The sequence below is a fragment of the Malurus melanocephalus genome, unplaced genomic scaffold (genome assembly GCF_030028575.1).
Source record: "Malurus melanocephalus ecotype Western Australia unplaced genomic scaffold, MMel_1.1 scaffold_81, whole genome shotgun sequence".
Lineage (NCBI taxonomy): Eukaryota > Metazoa > Chordata > Aves > Passeriformes > Maluridae > Malurus > Malurus melanocephalus.
The window spans coordinates 1,574,395-1,594,641 of NW_026623313.1; the positions used below are offsets into that span (position 1 = coordinate 1,574,395).

The following is a 20,247-nucleotide window of genomic DNA, read 5'->3' on the forward strand; positions in this document are numbered from 1 at the left end:
ATAAAGTGCTGTACTTGACATATCTGTGCTACAGTGGGGTTAAAAATTGTGTCCATCTTGGCAGCCATCATGCTGCTCTGCTATCTTATCTGCTTTTCTGCCTCATTGCTGTGACAGAGACTTCTGTACCAGGATCTCCTGACCAACACAGAGCAGGAAATCCCACTTAGCACCCAAATGAATTTCCAGCACCTTCAGGCAGACCTTTCATTATCCCTGAGATAATGTCACCCCATATGTTTGGAGCTCTATTATATGCAGTAAGCTTATAGCATTTCAGTKGAAGTTGTTATAGCTACTCTTTCACAGCTTAAAAAGAAATTTACAGGTGTTGGCTGTTCACAAAGCAGGATATGGGATAAGGAGTGAGTGGACATTATACACTTCATGTGTGTGACAACTCTAAGCTGCTCATGTGATCATTTCAGTAGAGATAGAGCTCTTTGTGTCCTGTTAACTGGGAGAAGAGCTCTGGTCAGGAGGTGACTTGGTCATATCTTCTCTTCACAGGAATTATATAATTTGTGATTCAGATTGTCCCCAGAAAGGAATTTTTGGAACTGCCTTGTTTCCATTCACTATGGTTGGACAAAAGGTTGACTATGTTTAATTTTTTCTTATTTTTAGAGAGTATGGGTTGTCGTACCTTTCTCTGAGAGCCAGCATTGGGCTGTGGACTGCAATCCTGTGCATCATCCTCGTTGCAACCGATGCAAGCTCCCTAGTCTGCTACATTACTAGATTTACTGAAGAAGCTTTTGCTTCTCTTATCTGCATCATTTTCATTTATGAGGCCTTAGAGAAGCTGTTCCATCTTAGTGAGACATATCCAATCAACATGCATAATAATCTGGAACTGCTGACCAAGTACTCGTAAGTAAGATTTCTTCTGTTAAACTGTTAAGGTWTTTTTTTCTCCAAAGATTGTTTTCTCTGCAAGGAGCACAGCAGGAAAAGTTTGCAATAGTTGCAAAATTAACATGTGGAAGCTATTTAGTCACTGTGCTGCCTTATGGAAGTAGTTACTGGGGGGATATGTACAAGCAGGACACATTTATTTGAGTTAAAAATGTMTTGACTTGAAGTTTGGAAAATCTTCAACATATTCAACTTAGCCTAGAATTAAAAGTAGGACTTAGAGGGATCTCATTTTTGGGTCCCTATTGATTTTTATTTAATGAGACTTAACTCATGGTCTCTTCCTGTAACCTCATACTTATGATTTATAATCTTTCACTGTCAACAGAATGTTCAGGTAATGTTTGTTTTGGTTTGTTTTGTTTTTGGTTTTTTTTTTTTTCAAATTGAAATATTCACCTATCTAAAGGTGAACTCTGATATAAAGTACCTACTTGATACCTTTCTGGCACTTAGGATACAAGCTCCAAAAGCTGAAGTGGATTTGGAATTGTTAGATCAATCTCAGTAACTCATWATCAATTTGTTCTAAATAACAAAATTTTTAATCTAACTGCATATAAACAGCTTTACTTTATTGTGAAGTTTGGATAAGTACTAATCTRCTTAGGGAATAAAAAAGTGAATTGCTTTTATCAATATTGTTTTGTTTAGAAGTAAAACCCCACAGACCTGTTYCTGTGATATGAGAACAAAAATGTTCTAGTAAGGGACAAGATCCTAGTCTGTCCTCAGGCCGCTGAAGCCTGGTCACATCATTAACTAAAAATGTCATTTAAAAGCATTTTCAATGAAAATCTCTCTCCAGAAACGTCTTTATTATTTCACTGAACCCATTTGAACCCTCAGCAWGAGCAGGGCGGGGCCCTAAAGGAACAGTACTTGAACAGTGCCACATCTTCTGTTCACTGGAAAAACAGGAGTGTCTCAACCAAATGTCTCATTTGCATTTTAAGCTGGGAAAAACAGAACACAGCAACAGAGAAAACATTTGAGCTTTGTGTATATTATCACTGGAAAAATAGTTAGCAAATCCTGAATCTGAATATACATTATATACCTTAAGACACGGAACAAGTTAAATTAGAGGAACTATGGTTCTGCTGTGACATACTCTCATCATGCTGAAAATAATACTTCTGCTCTCGAATAGTTTAATCAGTGGACAAAGGAATATTAATTTGAAGAGAAAGCAATAGACACCAAGACTAGATCTTGCATGCAGTTGAGGTTATATTTTCTTATTTAGCTTTACTCACCYTCTGTGAAGTAGGTATTTTACTCCAAAGACCTTCATATAACACAGTCTTTGTGGATTTTTTTCCTTTGCCACTTCAAAGTAGTCTCAAAGGGAAAGAGAACATGATGTCCTCCTCGTTTTGAAAATCAGATGTTGAAATACTATACAAAGACAAAAAATTATTCAGAAACCATTTAGGCAGTGGAGATGAGATATTAAAATATGTGATGGAAAGCATAAACACAACTAGAAACATGGATTCCTGGGTACTTGTATTTGTGGTTAGCTGAATCCCGTAATATTGCTTGAGATTTCAGAGAAATGAGTTTAACAGTCCTGCTTGTAGGGGTACAGTCATAGTGACATCTATATTTTGTGAAGATGTTTTCTCATTATAATCCTTGTGTTTACAAATAGATGTTGTTGGTTTTAGTTAGAATGCCATTCAATAATCAGAATCCCAAACTGRTTTTTGAAGGGTGGTGTTTACGTAATTGCTCTTGGTAACTGAGCAATGAATGTAAAACATGCAGAGCACACAAAAAGGYAAAARAAMCCCAAAACCAACAAACCTATYGACCTGTACTGTCCCACAKTGCTGGAATACCAGCACAACAGTTTTAGATTTTTCAAACACAATTCCTGAAGGACAAGTGTCTTCCAGAAGCAGGGGAGAAAGATTTGACCACTACTTGGTGTTTTCAAACACATACRTCAGAATTATTTGATACTGCTGATATCAAACTTATTTGATATTGTATTTTTGCAGTTATTTATGAGTTTATTATTTCATAACTGTATTTTCAGTTATCCTTTCACTCTGTGTAGATAGTACAAATAGATTGCCTTTTAAACTCTTGTATTACATCTCACATTTGGYATTTACACTGCATCTTCTGCTTGCAGCAATACACTTTTTATTATCAATCATGTCCATAGCAACTGACCCCACTAACAGCAAAATGACTAGCTGTAGACATATAGCTCTTATGGAATGTGACTTTACCTTTTTTTAACTTTAAAACKGAGTGCTGGAAATGGCGGTATATTGGCAATCAATGCATATTGATTGTCTTGTTAGAGTCTATCCTTGTTAGACTCCAAGGATCTGTGCTCTGAACACAACAAAAGGGTTAATCCAGCCTCTTCTGTTCTCTCCATTCCTTTCTCCTTAATTTGATCCATTTTTTCTTAGTTGTTCGGAACCAGTCCTGAAAGATGTGCTCAGTTGGAACCATTGTACACCAGCTGCCCAGATGAGCTGCCCAGTGCTTTCACAGCAGACTCGATGCAGCCTGAGCTCCGTGGGCTTGCTGTGCAAATGTGCACAGATTAGTCTTACTCTGGCCACATACAGTGGCCTTTTGCCCAGAAGAGGAGATGTCACAATTACCATCCCCATGGGACCATCACAAGGCATTTCAAGTACCCTCAGTCCCTGCTCAAATGTCTGTGCACRACTCAGTTCCAGCAGGATAAAAAACTAAAAGATGGATAAGCATAGAAGTTTCCTTAAAATAACAGTCTCTCTTTTGTGTACTTGAAGTTGGGGAATATTGATTTCAGAAGGAATTAGAAGCTTTTTCTGCAGCATCTGATTCCAGTCCTTCTATTTGTGGTTTAAATGGGTAACAAACTTGGGCTGAAACTGGTCCTGTCCTTAAAGGACCAGCATACTCTGTTACAGAAGCTAATTAGTATCTGCTGTTTTGCTAATTAAAACAGCTGTTTGCATTTTCCTCTTTGGGGATTTTAAAGACAAGTTTTTAATTGTTAGTAAAGCCTTGGCAGGTCTTTAATTAGCCATGGGTGATCTTCAAAAGGTTGAGCAACTCATTTCTCTTTGAATGCTCAACCAAAGCTTATGTAAAACYTTATCTTGGATCTGCAATTCTGTTCTAGAAGACTGAGTTATATGGTAAAATTCCTGACTTTTCTGTTGCCCACTCAAAAAGTTGATAATGAATTGGTCAGAACACTGTATGTATTTGAAATTTTCAGTATATGATGTGGCCCAGCCCTCCTCTCTTTTCCCATGGGCTTTCTGAGGATGCTCTGATGTCCACAGTTGTCTGTCTAAATGCCAATACTTTTCCTTTGCCCTGGTGAAGACATGAGTTTGACCCAGGAAAGGTCATTGGCATGCTGTTAGTGCTCTCTTTGGGCTGCTAGAAAGACAAAGGGAATAGTAATTCTAMTGTTTGGTATTTCAGCCAGATTGAAACTGTATTTCACGTGAGAGAGAAAACCCATTCTGTGTTTTTGGTGGGTTTGTATTCTGTTACTGACAGCCTCTGTTGCAGGAGTTTGATGTAAAACACTGAATTGCATGCATATCTTTTATTTGAGAGTACAGGAGTCCTTACTTATACCTGCCATAAGAAACCGTAGAAGACTACAGAAAGAACATTCAAAATAGGATTTTTTTTTTCAAATCAAGCACACTGAAATATTTGAAAATTGGCTGAAAGTCCTCCTAAACGATTTCTTTAAAACTGCATTTAGCTTTTAACCATTTTAAGTAGAAAATAGGTATTTGAGTTTGTTGCAGAATTTTACCTCAAAAAGACAAAAATATCTTGTTTCACAATCTAATTAATGTAAAAGTAGACATAATTCAGTTTTTGTTCATTTTTTAAATTCAGTTTTTTATCCTCTGTTTAAATATTGCTCCAGATATTGCCCCTAATCTGTACATGATCTACTTGCARGAAAATCCATTCAGCATTTATATGTAACTTTTTCTAAAACATCGTGTTTTTGATATGGATGATGAAGAATAAGGCATTTAAAAGCTAAATCAAAGGACAAAGACAACCTGATTTTCAGTGTGGTACTGTGCTGCATTTTTTTATTTCTAAACTGAATTATCTTGAAGGAATTCACATATTAGCTACATTGTTTACTAAATTAAATAGACATACTTTTTGATCAGAGCTTTTCTTTCTCTTTTTTTATGTGACCTTTTTGTATTTGTCATGCCATTAGCATTTGTAGGTTGGCATAGCAACTCTCTTATTTCTGCACTCTCCTCCTCCTGTTTTTTTCCTATCCCTGTAGCAAATATATCTCCAGTTACTGAATCCTGTCTGGAACACTGATGCCCATCATTTTAATGTGCATATTAAATATTAGAATGTTATTTTTGCTAGGAGAGGAGAACCCCATATTGGAGCAGATAAAAACCACTGTTTTTAAAAGGAAATCAGAATAAGCATTATGGGTGAAAGGAATGTGATTTAGAAAGCAATCCAGTGTTCTTCAAAATGCAAGCATTTTAAGATACTTATCTTAGAATGCAGAACTTCAGTTATTCCCCCGGGTGAGGTTGCTTAGATCTTCATAYACCTTTTTGGTATAGAAAGGAATTTTATATATCTTTTTTGTTTTTATTAATTCTTTTTTCAAAGTGATGAATTCATGTTGTTTTAATAATTCTTTACCAGAAGTTACTCAATTATTAACAGATTACATTGAATAATTTTAAAGTGATTTCTTGGCATAGTAATATGCATATTGCAATCTGTCTTGGTATTGACATGCACTTAAGCATTAGGAGTAGAAAATCCCACTCTGATGTAATTAGGGAGCCAAGATCATGTCAATCTCTATCATTTCAGGCTATAGAAACCATTTCTTCTAGAAGGGATTGTGAAGATTAGTTTTGTGCATACCACTGTTTGCACAAGCAAGTTTTAAATCTTCCATTATCTRTATAACCTAATCTAAATACATCATTATTGGATGCAAATTAGGTTGGTTTATTCCCTGTATCCCTTAAGCTGCAGGTAGAATGGGAAGAGTCAGTCATGATAAGCACAGAATTGCTCATTATAATCCCAGGCATGTAACTGAATTCCAATTCCTGTAATGATTTCTTTAAAGTTAATTATGAATATAAATTTTCTTTTGCCCTTCTTTATGCCCAGTTAAGTAATTGTGCATAAAGTTCTTTCTTCTTGCCCAGTTAAGTAACTGTGCCATATCTTGTGTGTCCTTCCTTAAGAATATCCCTCTTCTTCCCAGAACCRTGCAACTGCCATCTCTGAGTTTAACTGCTTCCCTTTTGCTTCTTGACAGACCTTGGAATCCATTATTTTTATTTATTCTTTTTATTCTAGGACTTCTCTGTGCYTACCTAACCCAATTGACTTTTTTGTCTCTTTCTTTCTCATTTAAACCCAGAGAGTGCCCACCTTTGCTTTATTCTTTCCTACTGCTCATCCCTTCTGCTTCTCCTTAACAAGGATCTCCTTGTTAAGCAATTCTCCACAGTATCCAGTTTGTAGCTGATAGCTGGTTTACACAATGCCCTCAAAACCTAGGAAGGCTTACCTAAAATTTTGGGGTGGTTTTGTTACAGTACCTTTATGTGTGTTGATGCACTCCATCTGAACAATTGAAACCTAAGCTGACCATATAGAATTGTAATGTATGGCCATCATTATTTTTATACCAGTATTATACTGACACTCTTYTCCTCAAGTGTGTGCTCTTTTAACTGTGGAAGCGGGGTGAAATGACATCCTAGAAATATTTCTCAGTGGAAGCTTTCAGGTGAATTGTCAGTAACCCACAGAGTTGCACTGCTTTTCTGCACATGAAYGTCTGTGTATGGCAGCTGCATACCATAGTGCTGCTCTCTTGGAAATTATTGTGCTGCTGAGTGATTTGTTTAGGTACTTTAACAGGCTTTTCTGTTTTCCTCCTGAACTTCAGCAACTCTACAGACTTGCAACCTTAGAGAATATATGTTGATGCCTACTGATGTTCGTGACTGTCAGAGATGAGCTACATAACTTAATGGTCGTAATTCAGGATGGCAGATCTCATAAATAAATGAAGAAAAAAATCTTGTCTTGCCATGACAGCTGTGCTGTGAAAGGGTTTCATGATACTGAGAATAGAACTTAACTGACAAGTCCATTTTCCATCACTATTAATTATTTTGTTTCCAGTCTTTTCTYGACTGAGACTTTGATTTAGTTGTTATGAATTTTGGCACGAGAAGGAATATGGCAATATAAAGCCAGGGATATATAGGTGTCATAGGTATGAGGCAGCAGAGAAAACATCATTTATATACTTTTTGTTGTCTTCTTCCCCTTGCAGTTGTTAGACACAGAAAGATTCTGTGAATACCATAATTCACATGAAAGTGGTATATTAGGAGAAAACCTAAACATGCATAACATTCTGCTGTTAATATACTTCAGCCTTGTAAATGCAATGTAAAAAATACCTATAAATATACTTTACTTTAAAAACAAACTTAGTGATGTTATCTTCCTTTTCATCCTGTCATCTTCCTCTGTCTCTGTTGCGTGATCAGTGCACGACACACTCAGAGCATCCTCGTGCTGGGGGAAAACCTTCCTACTCATCTCACCAAATATGTGCTCTGATATTCCACGAGACATATTGTTTAAACAAGCGCATTTTGCAACTTATTTGTCATACTTTGCGTGTAGTTTTTWAAATATTATAAATATTCATATTGAGCAAATCTCATTCTCAGGCTATCTTAAGTGAGCCAGGAAGGCATTTTGCCCTTCTAGGAAGAGGAAAGGATGTATTGAATAATCAGGAATAAGCTGCAGTTGCATCTTTTATAGATCAGACCCTTATCTAGAATAAATGGGAGTAGCTTGCAATATGTTAATCCTGGAAAAATAAGAGATCCAAACCAGTCCCTTTTGCATTGTATAAAATCATCAGTAGTAAGTGCCTCATAGTCTYGAAAAGAGTCTACTGAAAAATGGCAACTGCCTACAGATGAGTGGCCCTGGGGCTTTCAAAGGGAGCTGCACCAYTTGAATGTGTTTTATTTACTCACAAAAACAGTCTGAGGCTCTTTTTTGAAGCTGGAGTGGCACCATGCTGCATGTTTAAAACCTGTGTGGGGAGCAGAGCATGCATGAGAGGTGAAAAATGGTGAAGAAGCAAACTGAAAAATGACTATATAGGGACTGGAGGGACTAGACTGAGTTGAATTTGAATTGATATCTGCCTGGATGCAACATACAGGCATTTTAAGCACAGGTAGGGTCCTGTGACTGGGTATCTAGTGCCATTTTAGATCTCTCAGCCTGCAGCTGCTTTGAAAACAAAGGTGTGAGTCACCGTGGGCCCTCTCATATGTGCCAGCCCCTCATGGATGTCACCGATACAGTGGAGTGTGCAGTCACCCATGCTTAAACACCTGAATCGCTACCAGGAGGTCAGAATGTCTTGCAGTGACAAAATGAAAAATGAATTATTTCTGTCATCAGTGTGATGAAACAGATGTGTTGAGATTGGCAGAAAATATTCCCTCCCCCCACAGTGACACCTATGGTCTCGCTGCCACAACCAGTGTCAGATCCTTCCCTGCCTGTATTCTAGCCACGATGAAAGAGAATCAGAAGAATCCTGAATCTTTCAGTGTAAGGAAGATGATTGCTGACTTATCACTGAAAGATACAAGAGTACTTTGCTAAGTTGGTACTGTATTTGAAGCTGAATATTTTGCTTAGAAAATATAGGTGTTTGTATGGTCTCCTACTCATTTGTTAGTAGCATAAACTCCACTTAGATTTCTTGTCGTGGGCAAGCACTCAGCACTTCAAACAACTTTACAAGAAAGTAATTTTACAAGAGTAATTTTACAAAACTTTACAAGAAAGAGCATTTGAACCCCCAAGAGGAAATACATGTTTGCTTATTCCAGCCTTCTGAGTGATATTTTATCAGGAAAATAGAAGGATGTGTTAGTGTTAACTATTCTGCATATCTTATTTTTTCTCCCAAAACTTCTCAAAGTAAAAATGCCAGTGAAAGACTAAAATATTAAAAAGATTCAAGTAGGAAGCATTATTTCATTAATGTGAGATTCTCCTTGCAGGTCAGTTATGTTGGGAAATACTTATCATTGAAGCAATTACATCTGTTATGAAATGACACATTTTAGTAGATAATYTTTTTATGTTTTGGCACTGAATGGTACCTTCATTTGTGTTTTCTGGATGGACAGSGAGTGTTTTACTATCTCACAGCTCTAAAATGTTAAGCAATTAGTGTGATGCTGGAAGACAGTAATACCATGATAGAATCTCACATCAAAATGTCAGTGTTGCCAAAACACATACAATATTGAAAGCAATGTAATAGTATGTATATATCAAAACACTGAGATCATCGTTTGAATGGTCTTCTGAGCAGAAATCAGGATCTGATCTCCACAGTTAGGGCCTGATTCTGCACCATTCAGCARCAAAAGCAGGGTGATTTTGATCTGTGTGGGTGGAATTTGCCCAAATCACTTATTTTCTGATGATCAATCTGCCATTATTTGAAGCCTGTGAAACTYGGTAAAGACCAGACTGGAATGCTTTACAGGAGGAAAATGATATTGCTATAGAAATAAACAGATCTCATCCGAAGATCTCATCCGAAGGTGAATTCCTTGAGCTGTATTAAACTATAGCTTCAATTGTCACGTTTCTGAGGAAATAGAAGTTTTGGCTCCTCTAACCTTTAAATGTAATTTTGCAGTTTGCAGCAAGTGTAGCTGTACCATGTAGTGCTGGCGACAGGCACAGCCTTCCCTTCTAGTGAGGAGGTGACTGAGTGGCAGCCGTGTCCCCGTGGCTGCCGTAATCAATCCCCAGTGGGCATCGCCAGCCTGCGATCGGCGAGGGACCCCAGGGGCCAAGGAGCTCCTGTGCTCACAGAGAACAGCAGTAACCTGGCAMAGCACCTCTGCATTGCTGCATGGACATCAAATACTCCCTGGCAGTAGCTGGCATAGCCCTGCCCTCGGTTGGCTTTGTTCTGCTGCTGTAGCTCACTGGTAGTGATGCTTCATTTAACCCATCTCGTAATCCTTTGAACTCTGCATTGAGCACACATTCATTCTGCACTTAGGGCCTGATCCAAAGCATATTAAATATGTTTGAAAGGTCCAAGGACTTTTGGCTCAGGCCCTCTACTCCTCTGAATGCAGTTGCTTTTTTTTTTTTTTTTNTTTTTTTTTTTTTTTTTTTCTTTTTTCTTTTTGTTCATGGGCTGTAAGGGTTTTCTCTTTCTTTCATAAATAGCTGCATTTAAAATAAAAGCAAGGAATTGCACAAAGACAACCTGCATCTCTATCTGTGTAATGCAGCTGTTGTCACATGTATAGTATTGTAATTGAAACAGAATATCAGTGTTGTGTCCTCACGTTGCAGATGGTAGAATTTCTTTTATAGAAAATCATACAGATCTAGATGAGTATTGTCGTTTTGTGGAAAGATAAACAGCTACATAGAAAATAGAGGGTGTAGGTAAGTGAATAAACTGATATTCTGCTACAGCTGTAATGCAATTTGTGCTCAGTGATTCTGCACGTGATAGTCAGATGTTATCCTRTCCCCAGCTACTCCTGAAAACTTTATCAGAGAGTAAACAATTTATTTAAAGTCATCATGAGCACATTAAAATACAAGCAGGCTAGATGGTGCTATGGATTATTAAAGTAGGATTAATTTAAAGAGCATTGCAAAGAGGACTTCTTGGATCTTACAGAGACATTTTGGATCCTATGGAGTATCCTGAAAATTTTGAAGGCTTTGTCAAAGAAAAAGCCTCCCACGGTTGCTTCAGAGGCTTTAAAGACTTAATTTTGATTTAAAATTACCTATTTGCGGTATTGTCCTCCCACACTGTTTCGTCACATTTTGCGTGTTGGAATACACAATTTAAAATGAAAAGCGTGCTTTCACTGCAGCTGTGGAGAAAGGAAAAATGAGGAACACAGAGTTCACAGAGCCTTTGCTGCTGGTGATCCTGACACTCAGAGGCCTGACAGCTGACTGGGTAGTTGGGCAGTTTTGCATGCAAAGGCCCTTCTCTGTCTGAGAAAGAAAGATGATACAGAGAATTTGTTATTTGAGGAATGGATCAGCCTGAAACTACATACACCTAACGTCCATATAGAGAAATGCTAGGTGTAAGAGGGTGGAACTGGCACACTCTCAGTATTCCAAACTGYTCAGAAGTATCAATAGACAAGGAAGAAAATAGGTGGTAAATCCTGTTGTGATCAGTGGTTTGAATATGTCACGTTACGTACTATATATGAAAATGCACCTCACAGCAAATGTACTCTGGTAATAGCACTAGCTACTGAACTACAAACTGCTTCAAAGCATGCATTTACTGAACTCATTTAACTAAAATTATCTGTCAAAGTAGAGCATAATTTCAATGTATCATAAAGATGGTAATTTGGATTAATATCTGATATATCTTTCAGTATTAAAGAAAAAAAATTGTCTTTTCAGATGCAATTGTGTGGAACCAGAACATCCTAGCAATAAAACATTACAATACTGGCAGGACTACAATATATCTGCATCTGATGTGCCATGGGGGAACCTAACTGTGTCAGTAAGTAAATTTGGAAACTTAATCAATAAAGACATAGGCATAAATAATTTAGTCTATCTTACTGCAGCAAATATACTGAAAAAACCCCATTTTTTTCTGATCATATTGGTTCAAACAAATAATAAAAGACGCCTAACAAAAATTAGCATGGACTTTATAACATTACTTCTTTTTGTAAGCTTTTTGCAGCCTCTGATAGTACATGCTAAAGCAAGTGTGTACGTTTTATGCCCTGCTTTGGAACCTTCTTGACACACTAGCACAAGAGCTTGGCTGAGATTAAGTCAAACATGTCAGATGACAATGAATTTTTCCTAAATTCTGCCAGATGGCAAAACCAAAGTTCCCTTGTGTAGAAAGAATCAGAAGCATTTATTTCCCCTAAAACATACTTGCAATTGTTCAGGCTATAAAAAAGAGGAAGGGGAGAAATTTTGTAACACCTCAGTGACCATTATTTTCTTACGTAAATTCTGTAATTTTTATTTCCCAGGAGAAGAAGGGGATAAAGCTACAGTTTAGTGGGGCTTGCATGAATGTGTAACTAGTTTCTAAACAGTACACTTTCCTATGTTTTAAGGATTTATATAATTCAAGTTTGCCTTCTTCAAAGTGACATTTACAACTTGATTAAAGTGTCATGGTGAGATTGGGCCACCACTTTTCCTTGCAAATGGATAATTTCATTACACAGTCAAGGAGAATTGAATGCAAAAGATACCAGACTGAAGAGATATAACTGAATTAACCAAGCTGTAGGCATGATGAAATTGAACACCTAAAAGCCACTCCAGTGGACTGTCTCCAGAAGTTACTGTTCTTTTTTTTTTCAAAGGCAAAAATGCAGAGGAGCTCGTGTTAAGTAAGAGCTGTCTTCCATGGCTGCTCTGAGCAGGGACTGCTCCTCAACTCTGTTGGTGTGGCAACAGCAGAAAGAAAGTTGAGAACTGCTGGCCTGAGGGATTCCAGCAGTCCAGAATGAATATTCTCAAAATTGCAGCACACTCTAAGAGCATCTGTGCAGGGGCAGACTCCTCCTCTCACTTTCTCAGATCTCTGACAGTGTTTTTCAGAGTACATTTGCAGCTGAGGAGATTTAAAATAACAGATTTTGTTTTAACTATAAATGTAAAAGACTGGCTGCATTATATAAAACCCTTAAAAACTTCTGTGAAAGCTTATTACCAAAACTTGAGTTTACATAGGTAGCAGGATAACTGACCAACTTTTCCCCTAAGTACCTATAGTTGCCAAAGAAATAACTGAATTTACTTGYAYTTCCATATTTTTATTTCTTGCAAGCATAATCAAGAAACTTCTGTTCTAGAGAACTGCAGTAAGAGATTCGACATTGCTGTCTGTAAATATTTGGTCAGCTCACCCCATTATGTCTCTTTTACTGCTTATATCTTCATGAATTTCTTGTGTCTACTTAAAATGTTTCATGTTTCTGAAGATCTGGATTCTCATTCTTAAAATCCAACAATTATTTTTTGCTATCAAGACAAACCAAGTGTCACCAAAGGATTTTGGACCAAGTATAAAGAGGATTTTGAACCAAGTGTGAAGAGGATTTTGATGGTGGCAAAATCCTCTTCAGGAGGCATATGATGACCTCCATCCCAAGTTTACTGCTATACCAGTATCAAAAACTTTGTCTCACAGTCATCAAATAGAAATTGCATTTTTTTCCAAGGCAATCTTTGTTCAAAGTTAAAGTTTCCCACAACATGTTATTGTGCAGTGAGTCTGATGAGCCAGTGACACACTTAATTTAATAAATAATACTAATACTAAAAGATCCTGATCTGCCAGGATGTTTCTTCCTGGAATCCCTTCCTGRATTCYGGAATTCTTCYTRGAATTTTTCCTGGAATTCTGGGTGMTGAATTTCATTTTTCTTAATAAGTATGGAGGGATTGGGATGAAGGAAAGGATTTTGACTCCAGAGCTTGTAGCTCATCCTTCTGGAGCTATTCTTTATGATTTTAGACAACTAAGGATGGTAGTGGAAAAGTACTGAAATGCTTTTACTGTATCTGCATATTCATCTTAAACTATATTAAATATAATTGATGGTACCGATTTTGGGGTTTTCAGCATTTTATCAGATTTTTTTTTAAGAGAAAGACAATTTGTGGGATGTGCTGCCCCCGTGTGGTATTAAATGTATTTGGCTCCTCTTAGGCCAATGCCACACACCCTAAAGAGCTTTTTCAATTGCCGGGCCTGTGAAGTTAAAACAAAAAAGCAGTTCTTGAGAATGCACCGGGAACAGACCTTTTCTTGGTGGCTTTTGAGCTTTGCTTACCACACCTGGAGAGCGTTAGTAAGTGTAAATCTGTTCTGTACACAGAAAGTAACCCAGTGTGCATGCTGAGTTTGAAATAAAACTGTTTTTATATTAATGACWTTATTTATGATGTGTCTCAGTGATTTCATCATTTAATGTGGTTAAAAAGAGATTCCTTTGAGAATTTTCCATGCAGACTAAATGCAAACATAGTGACCTTTACTTTTTGAAAGTATAAATATCTAAATATTAGATATATACTTACCATTTCTAGTAATACAATCTGCTTCCAATTTAGAAAATAAATTGGAAAGAAAATATTAATGTACTATTTTTTAGAACAATACTATTTTGCTCTCCCCAACAGGAATGTAAAAAGTTTCATGGTGAGTTTGTTGGACGAGCCTGTGGCCATCACGGCCCCTAYGTTCCAGATGTCCTCTTCTGGTCTGTCATCCTGTTCTTTTCTACAGTGACTCTCTCATCCACACTGAAGCAGTTCAAAACCAGCMGATACTTCCCCACAAAGGTGTGTGCCATTGTTTCAGTTCTGTCCTTGGTTGTGTGTAAGCAGGAATTCCATCTGCATTGCAAATTCCTTAACTGCTGCTGAAGTGCAGTGTGCCTTTCCTCCATTAGAAACTTGTATCAGAATAGGCACGGTTTTAGCTGTGAGCAAAAAATCTCTTAAAACAGTGAAAAAAAAAAATCTTAAATCATACATGAATGTTTTAGTTAAAACTGTAATTTCTCTCACTAATCACAGGTACGATCTGTTGTCAGCGATTTTGCTGTCTTTCTCACTATTTTGTCCATGGTTTTAATTGACTATGCCATTGGAATTCCATCACCAAAACTTCAGGTTCCAAATGCTTTTAAGGTAAGTTCTTGATAAATTGCACTGCTCTATTATTTTGCGAAGTAATCCACTGTAATGGGTTTATAATTTTTTATTATCATCTGGAAGAGTGATATTATTTTAAAATCTTTGTGTTCACAAGGTATTATGCAACCCCTCTGATTTATGAATCGTTTACGCGAGCCTCTCCCATCAGGCCCCTTCATGCTTCCTAATGTCATTTCTGCAGAGATTAGCAGGGCTCAAATCACCCAAATCCTAGACTACTGTAATGTTCTGGGGCTTCTTCCAAATTCTGCATTTACTGTATCAAGTGCAGTCAAGTCTGCARTATTCCAGAAAAATTTATTATATGTAATTTCTTATTTTAGCCTCATAGGAAGTTAAGCATTTTTTTAGTGCTCTTATATGGGTTGGTTTTACAGGAAATCATATCCAAGTAATGTATTGTATGTATTCTTGTGAAATTGAAATGTAAATAATCCTTACAGTTCTGACTGTTTTTATAGCCCACCAGAGATGATCGTGGCTGGTTTATTACTCCTTTGGGGCCTAATCCATGGTGGACAGTGATAGCTGCTGTAATTCCAGCCCTGCTTTGYACTATCCTTATCTTTATGGACCAGCAGATCACAGCTGTCATTATCAATAGAAAAGAACACAAACTAAAGGTATCCAGTCAAAATTTATACTTTCATTGTTGTTTTCTGCTTCAGGTTATGTAATGTGCATCCATCTGCTTTAGTATGCTAGCTTGCTGTATATTATATAGAATCCCTTTAAATTTTAATGATATTTTTTCTTTGTTGGTCTGTGTCGTACCTGTGCACTGTGTCAGTGATCTACTGCCTTACAGAAGACTTTATGAATGTAATTTGGAATACRGATTCTGAATTAAGAAAGTGCTATCTTCTATGCTTTATTGGAAAGCATATTTTTAAAATAAATTGAAAAAAAAACCCACTCTTCAAATTAATATTCTTAAGTACCATAATATTGAATTGACACCGTTGTTGTACTGGACTGGATTTTAAAAAACTACTCAGAGGTTATTTTGAAACATTTCTTTCCCTCTCTTCATCTTTCTCTGTGGTTCTACACATCCTTATTTTTTTAATGCCCTTCCTGTCTTAAAGGAGGGAGAAGAATAAAACTGAGCCTTAGAGGCACAATGGGTTCTTAAAACAACATAGGACAACTTCCTGCTCTGTTCTCTAACACTTTAGTTGCCTACAGATGGAGAGAGAAAAAGGGACATCACCCCTCTGAAAAACTGTTGGGCAAAATCTAGCAGCAGGTTTCTGTACATGTATATGCAGCAAGCTTAGGCTTTTTTTTGACATACTTTTAATAAGCAGCAATCCAATCCCAAGTTGCTTTAGCAAATGCATTTGCAACCTTCACTTTGCATTGCCTCTTCTTGGATGATTGTGACATTTGATATGTTCTTTTTTTGCCCTCTTTGTCAGCCTGGCTCTTCATGTCAATCCATAGCATTGCATGTGGTTAACTTGACAGATGCAGGAATTTGCTGCCAAGCTTTGGAATGTGTTTTTTCAGCACTGGCATCTGGGAGTCAGATGGTCCTCCTGGCTGCCCCCTTGTCTTGCTGCGTTTTAGTTTTGCTGGGGTCTGGTGTAGCATCACCTGTTGCTATGCTTCCTTTTCTTCCCATATGTCAGGTTCCTCAGATCATGTATGAATGTGAGGAAATGCTCTCGGATTCTGTATGCATTAGCAGATACATTCCTCATAAATGTGTCAGAAGGTAAAAAAAGGTGTCTCTGTTAGGATTTAGAATTAAAGTCTTTCTTTGAGTGCATTGTGCCTGTAACTAATATCTGTGTTTGACACATCTCTGAGTTTGTCAAGATGTGCCTTGGAGATAAGGCTCATAAGCACTTTTGGGGAGTGAGGGAAGGTTGCTTGAGTTGATTCTCTTCATTTTCTTTACTTTTCCCCCTTTTTAAATAATGTAAGCAAATAAGATGGCATTTTCATTTTGATATGTGGCTTACATTTTCATAAACCCAGACGCTTCCCATTTTAGAAGTAAAAGTTGTCTTCATAAAGAAATGATTTGTTTGCTTCCAACTCGTTTTCCCCTCTTTTTTTATACTTCCCATAGCAAATTCTGGATAGTGCACATTTCAGCTTTTGGCAGTCTCAGTAGCAAACCCTTCCAAGTTTAGTTTAGTTACTTTTTTTATGTCAAAAGGCATTTGCATGGGTTTACAGGCAAAATTATGGTTCAACATATTCACATTGTTTGCATGAACATCACTGTTTCACCAGACCATGACACTGGATTTGTTGCCATATTGTAAAATTTCGTGGAGATGGTGAGCTACCTGACTTTTTAAAGGAAAATAKCTTGAGCTGCTGCTGGCAGCTGTGAGGAGGTACTTGGTAAAATTGGAATGAAATATCCCACTCAGCTATGGTAGCAGATATCTATAGAACCAAGTTTAATGCATTGGTCATTTCTCTTTTTCATATGAAGGTTGTAATTGCAGGTTTTARAATTTATCTGAAATTCAAACCAAGGGTTTTATCAACTACTACAAAAGCAAAGCACTGTCCACGTGTTGGTAAATTCATGTAGTATTTGACTACTAYAGAGGTGATCCAAACGCAGAGGTTTTGGACTGACTTTTCATATGGATATTATGATGTTATGTTTGAGTAAGGAAAACAATAAACCACTACCTCATTTTATATTTTAATTTCATGTATCTTATTTTCTGGCTATMTGCTCTTATCTAAGATTGAAAGTACGTTAGTGAAAATGTATTGCTATCATGTGCTTACCATATTAAAAGGCTTTAAAAGGATCAGTGTGGTTTTATGGCCCTTTCCAGCATAAACTGATTTTGCTACAGATTTTTATGTAGGGACCAATAAAAATACAAGCTTTTGCACCTCCTGTGTAAGGATGGGTGCAGGRTCTACTAAGATTAGTGCAGTGGAAAGTTGGCAGCGCAGCTGGATGTTCTGCTCACTGTTATCCACAGAAGAGAYTTAGTTGAAACAGAAAATGTATGGATTTTTCAGATTTTTAAACAGGAAAGCTGTTCAGTGCTCGCTGTAGAGTGGATTTGTGATACACTTAACTCGGAACAGGAGAGTCCAGTGGCACTGAGCACTGAGTGRGATATCCACCCTGGATAACACATAGAAGGAAGCTCTTTTTTTCCTTCAAGTCACAAATTTTTAGTTGTTCTAGCTGTTTGTTAGGAATGCCTGCTAGAAGGATTCTCCTTAATTCACATGTCATTTTATATCTTCTTTCCACYATTGCTTTTTTTAACAGAAAGGATGTGGATACCACCTCGACCTCCTCATGGTGGCAGTGATGCTTGGTGTGTGCTCTATTATGGGATTGCCATGGTTTGTTGCAGCCACTGTCCTCTCTATATCCCATGTGAACAGCTTAAAACTGGAATCAGAGTGCTCAGCTCCAGGGGAGCAGCCGAAATTTCTTGGAATCCGGGAGCAAAGAGTCACAGGGCTCATGATTTTTATCCTTATGGGCTCATCTGTCTTTTTGACRAGTATTCTAAAGGTAATTTGGGAAAGTGAGGTACTGCACTGAACAGTTCACTGTTGTTACTGTATAYTGAGTGAATTCTTTTTCCAGGCACATTACTAACTAACATGTTACACAATAGGAGTCTAGGAGTGCCTGGGGACTTCTAGCATTTTGTCAACCAAAAACGTTGCAATGAAAATCTGGCCTGACTGAAGTCAAAGGGAATTCTGCCACTGAGCTGTRGTGGATGAAGATTAACACTTTGTCAATACTTGGCTCCGTGGCAAATTATCATGAAACAGACTCGCTATATAAATTTAAAATTTATTTAGAAAATTTAAAAACATTTTGTGATTTCTTAGTAATTTAAAAATGTTTTCACAGTTGTGAGAGAAGTTGTATGGTTTGTTTCTTGGAAATTAACATGAAAATTATCTCATGCATCCTGCACATTGTCCAGAAAATAAGTGTCTATTTACATGGATATGTAATTCCATACATACACTTAATGCTTTTTAATGAATTATCTGGCCATTGTGAAATCTGTGAGAGATTTAGCCCTGGCTTTAGTAAAACCAGAATTTAGATCTGCATTTTATTACAGTGAAGGCACTAAACCCTTAGAACTCATACTTCCCAGCAGTATTTTATTAAATATTTTATTATATCATAAAGTCTTCCCTTTGAATACACACAGAACATGCATTTTGTGTATTTAATATTTCTAACGGATACTTATCTATGGATATACTCTTTTAYCTATGCAGTGTATGCTGAGAACCTGAATATTTAAAATAGTTTCTTACAAAATCATTCCACAGAATAATTCACCTATTTTTAATCCTTACAGCACAAAAGATTTCTTTTAGCATTTAGAAGTATTTTGTGTCTCTTGAACATTTTTCTGAGCAGTCTTTTAATTTAAAATTTTAAGTATAAATTAAGACTTCCATGTTTTTGTGTAGTTCTGTTAATTTTATTAATAAGGAATAAAGTAAATTGTAATAATTGGCCATGAGAGGAAAATAAAACTTGAGAGCCAGATTCTTCTTTTGCTTTATACTCTGAGAAGCATTATTAATTTATAATTGAGTGACTCTGAATTTACAACTTGTCTGATTAATGCAGGCATATGGCACTTTGTATTTCAACTGTTTTGAATGTCTTTCTAGAAGCATTTAAAATTGTTAAGTAGTATTTAATATGCTCTTCCCTTTCTCTCCTTGTTTGTGCAGTTTATTCCTATGCCAGTACTTTATGGAGTGTTTCTTTACATGGGTGCTTCATCTCTAAAGGGAATTCAGGTAAAATTGATTTATGACAAGTGTGTTATTGATGATGCTTTCTATAAAAAATATACCTGTTCTTATTATATTATTGTATTATCTTTTGTGTATAATCTTAAAGGAAATGTTGCCAACCTTAAATTTTTGAAAGAGACTCATTTAAAAAGGAAAATGTATTTTCTCTAAATAGAGTATTCCTTTTAGGTAATGTGTTCCATTCTTTTTTCCCATATTTTTGGGTGCTGATTTTTCTGTTCTCTCTTGTTATCAAGGGAATTTTGTCTGAACCTAAAAACAGAGTGATGACTATCAGGAGCTCTTCCCTCTCTGCTGCTTCCCCATTCACTTGTTCACATGCTGCCTTTTCAACTTCCACATTGGGGCCTTTGCAGGGCTACACTTGAACTTTGCCTTTAGGGCCAGCTTGCCCTAAAACTAACATAAGTGAAATTTTGAAGGTCTTTCCTGTGCAAATAAACACTCCAGGCAGGGAGGGGCAGCTGTTGCAAGCCACAGTAGAGCAGGGATGAAGGGTCAAGTCTAGTGGAAGRGCAGCATTCCTGCAGTGGCCTCAAAAGGGAGTAGGTGACAAAAAGCAGCCATTCCAGCACTCAGGTTGGGGCTGGTGATGGGATCCTGAGTGCTCTTTCTCGGGGCTGAGTGCAGCATTAAATGGCTCCGTGTCAAATCCTTTTGGCCCATGAGGCACCC

The 20,247-nt window shown here is 37.1% G+C and overlaps 1 protein-coding gene across 2 annotated transcripts in view; it reads left to right on the top strand.

The window, feature by feature from the left end:
• The window catches only part of SLC4A10 (solute carrier family 4 member 10), a 114,695-nt gene that overhangs the window by 81,191 nt on the left and 13,257 nt on the right, over nucleotides 1–20,247 (top strand). For both annotated transcript variants that reach the window (XM_057367648.1, XM_057367649.1), the window contains 7 exons: nucleotides 628–873; nucleotides 11,461–11,566; nucleotides 14,227–14,388; nucleotides 14,626–14,739; nucleotides 15,228–15,389; nucleotides 18,032–18,283; nucleotides 19,486–19,554. In XM_057367648.1, coding sequence (XP_057223631.1) covers nucleotides 628–873; nucleotides 11,461–11,566; nucleotides 14,227–14,388; nucleotides 14,626–14,739; nucleotides 15,228–15,389; nucleotides 18,032–18,283; nucleotides 19,486–19,554 — 1,111 coding nt within the window. The remainder of the gene's footprint in view (nucleotides 1–627; nucleotides 874–11,460; nucleotides 11,567–14,226; nucleotides 14,389–14,625; nucleotides 14,740–15,227; nucleotides 15,390–18,031; nucleotides 18,284–19,485; nucleotides 19,555–20,247) is intronic.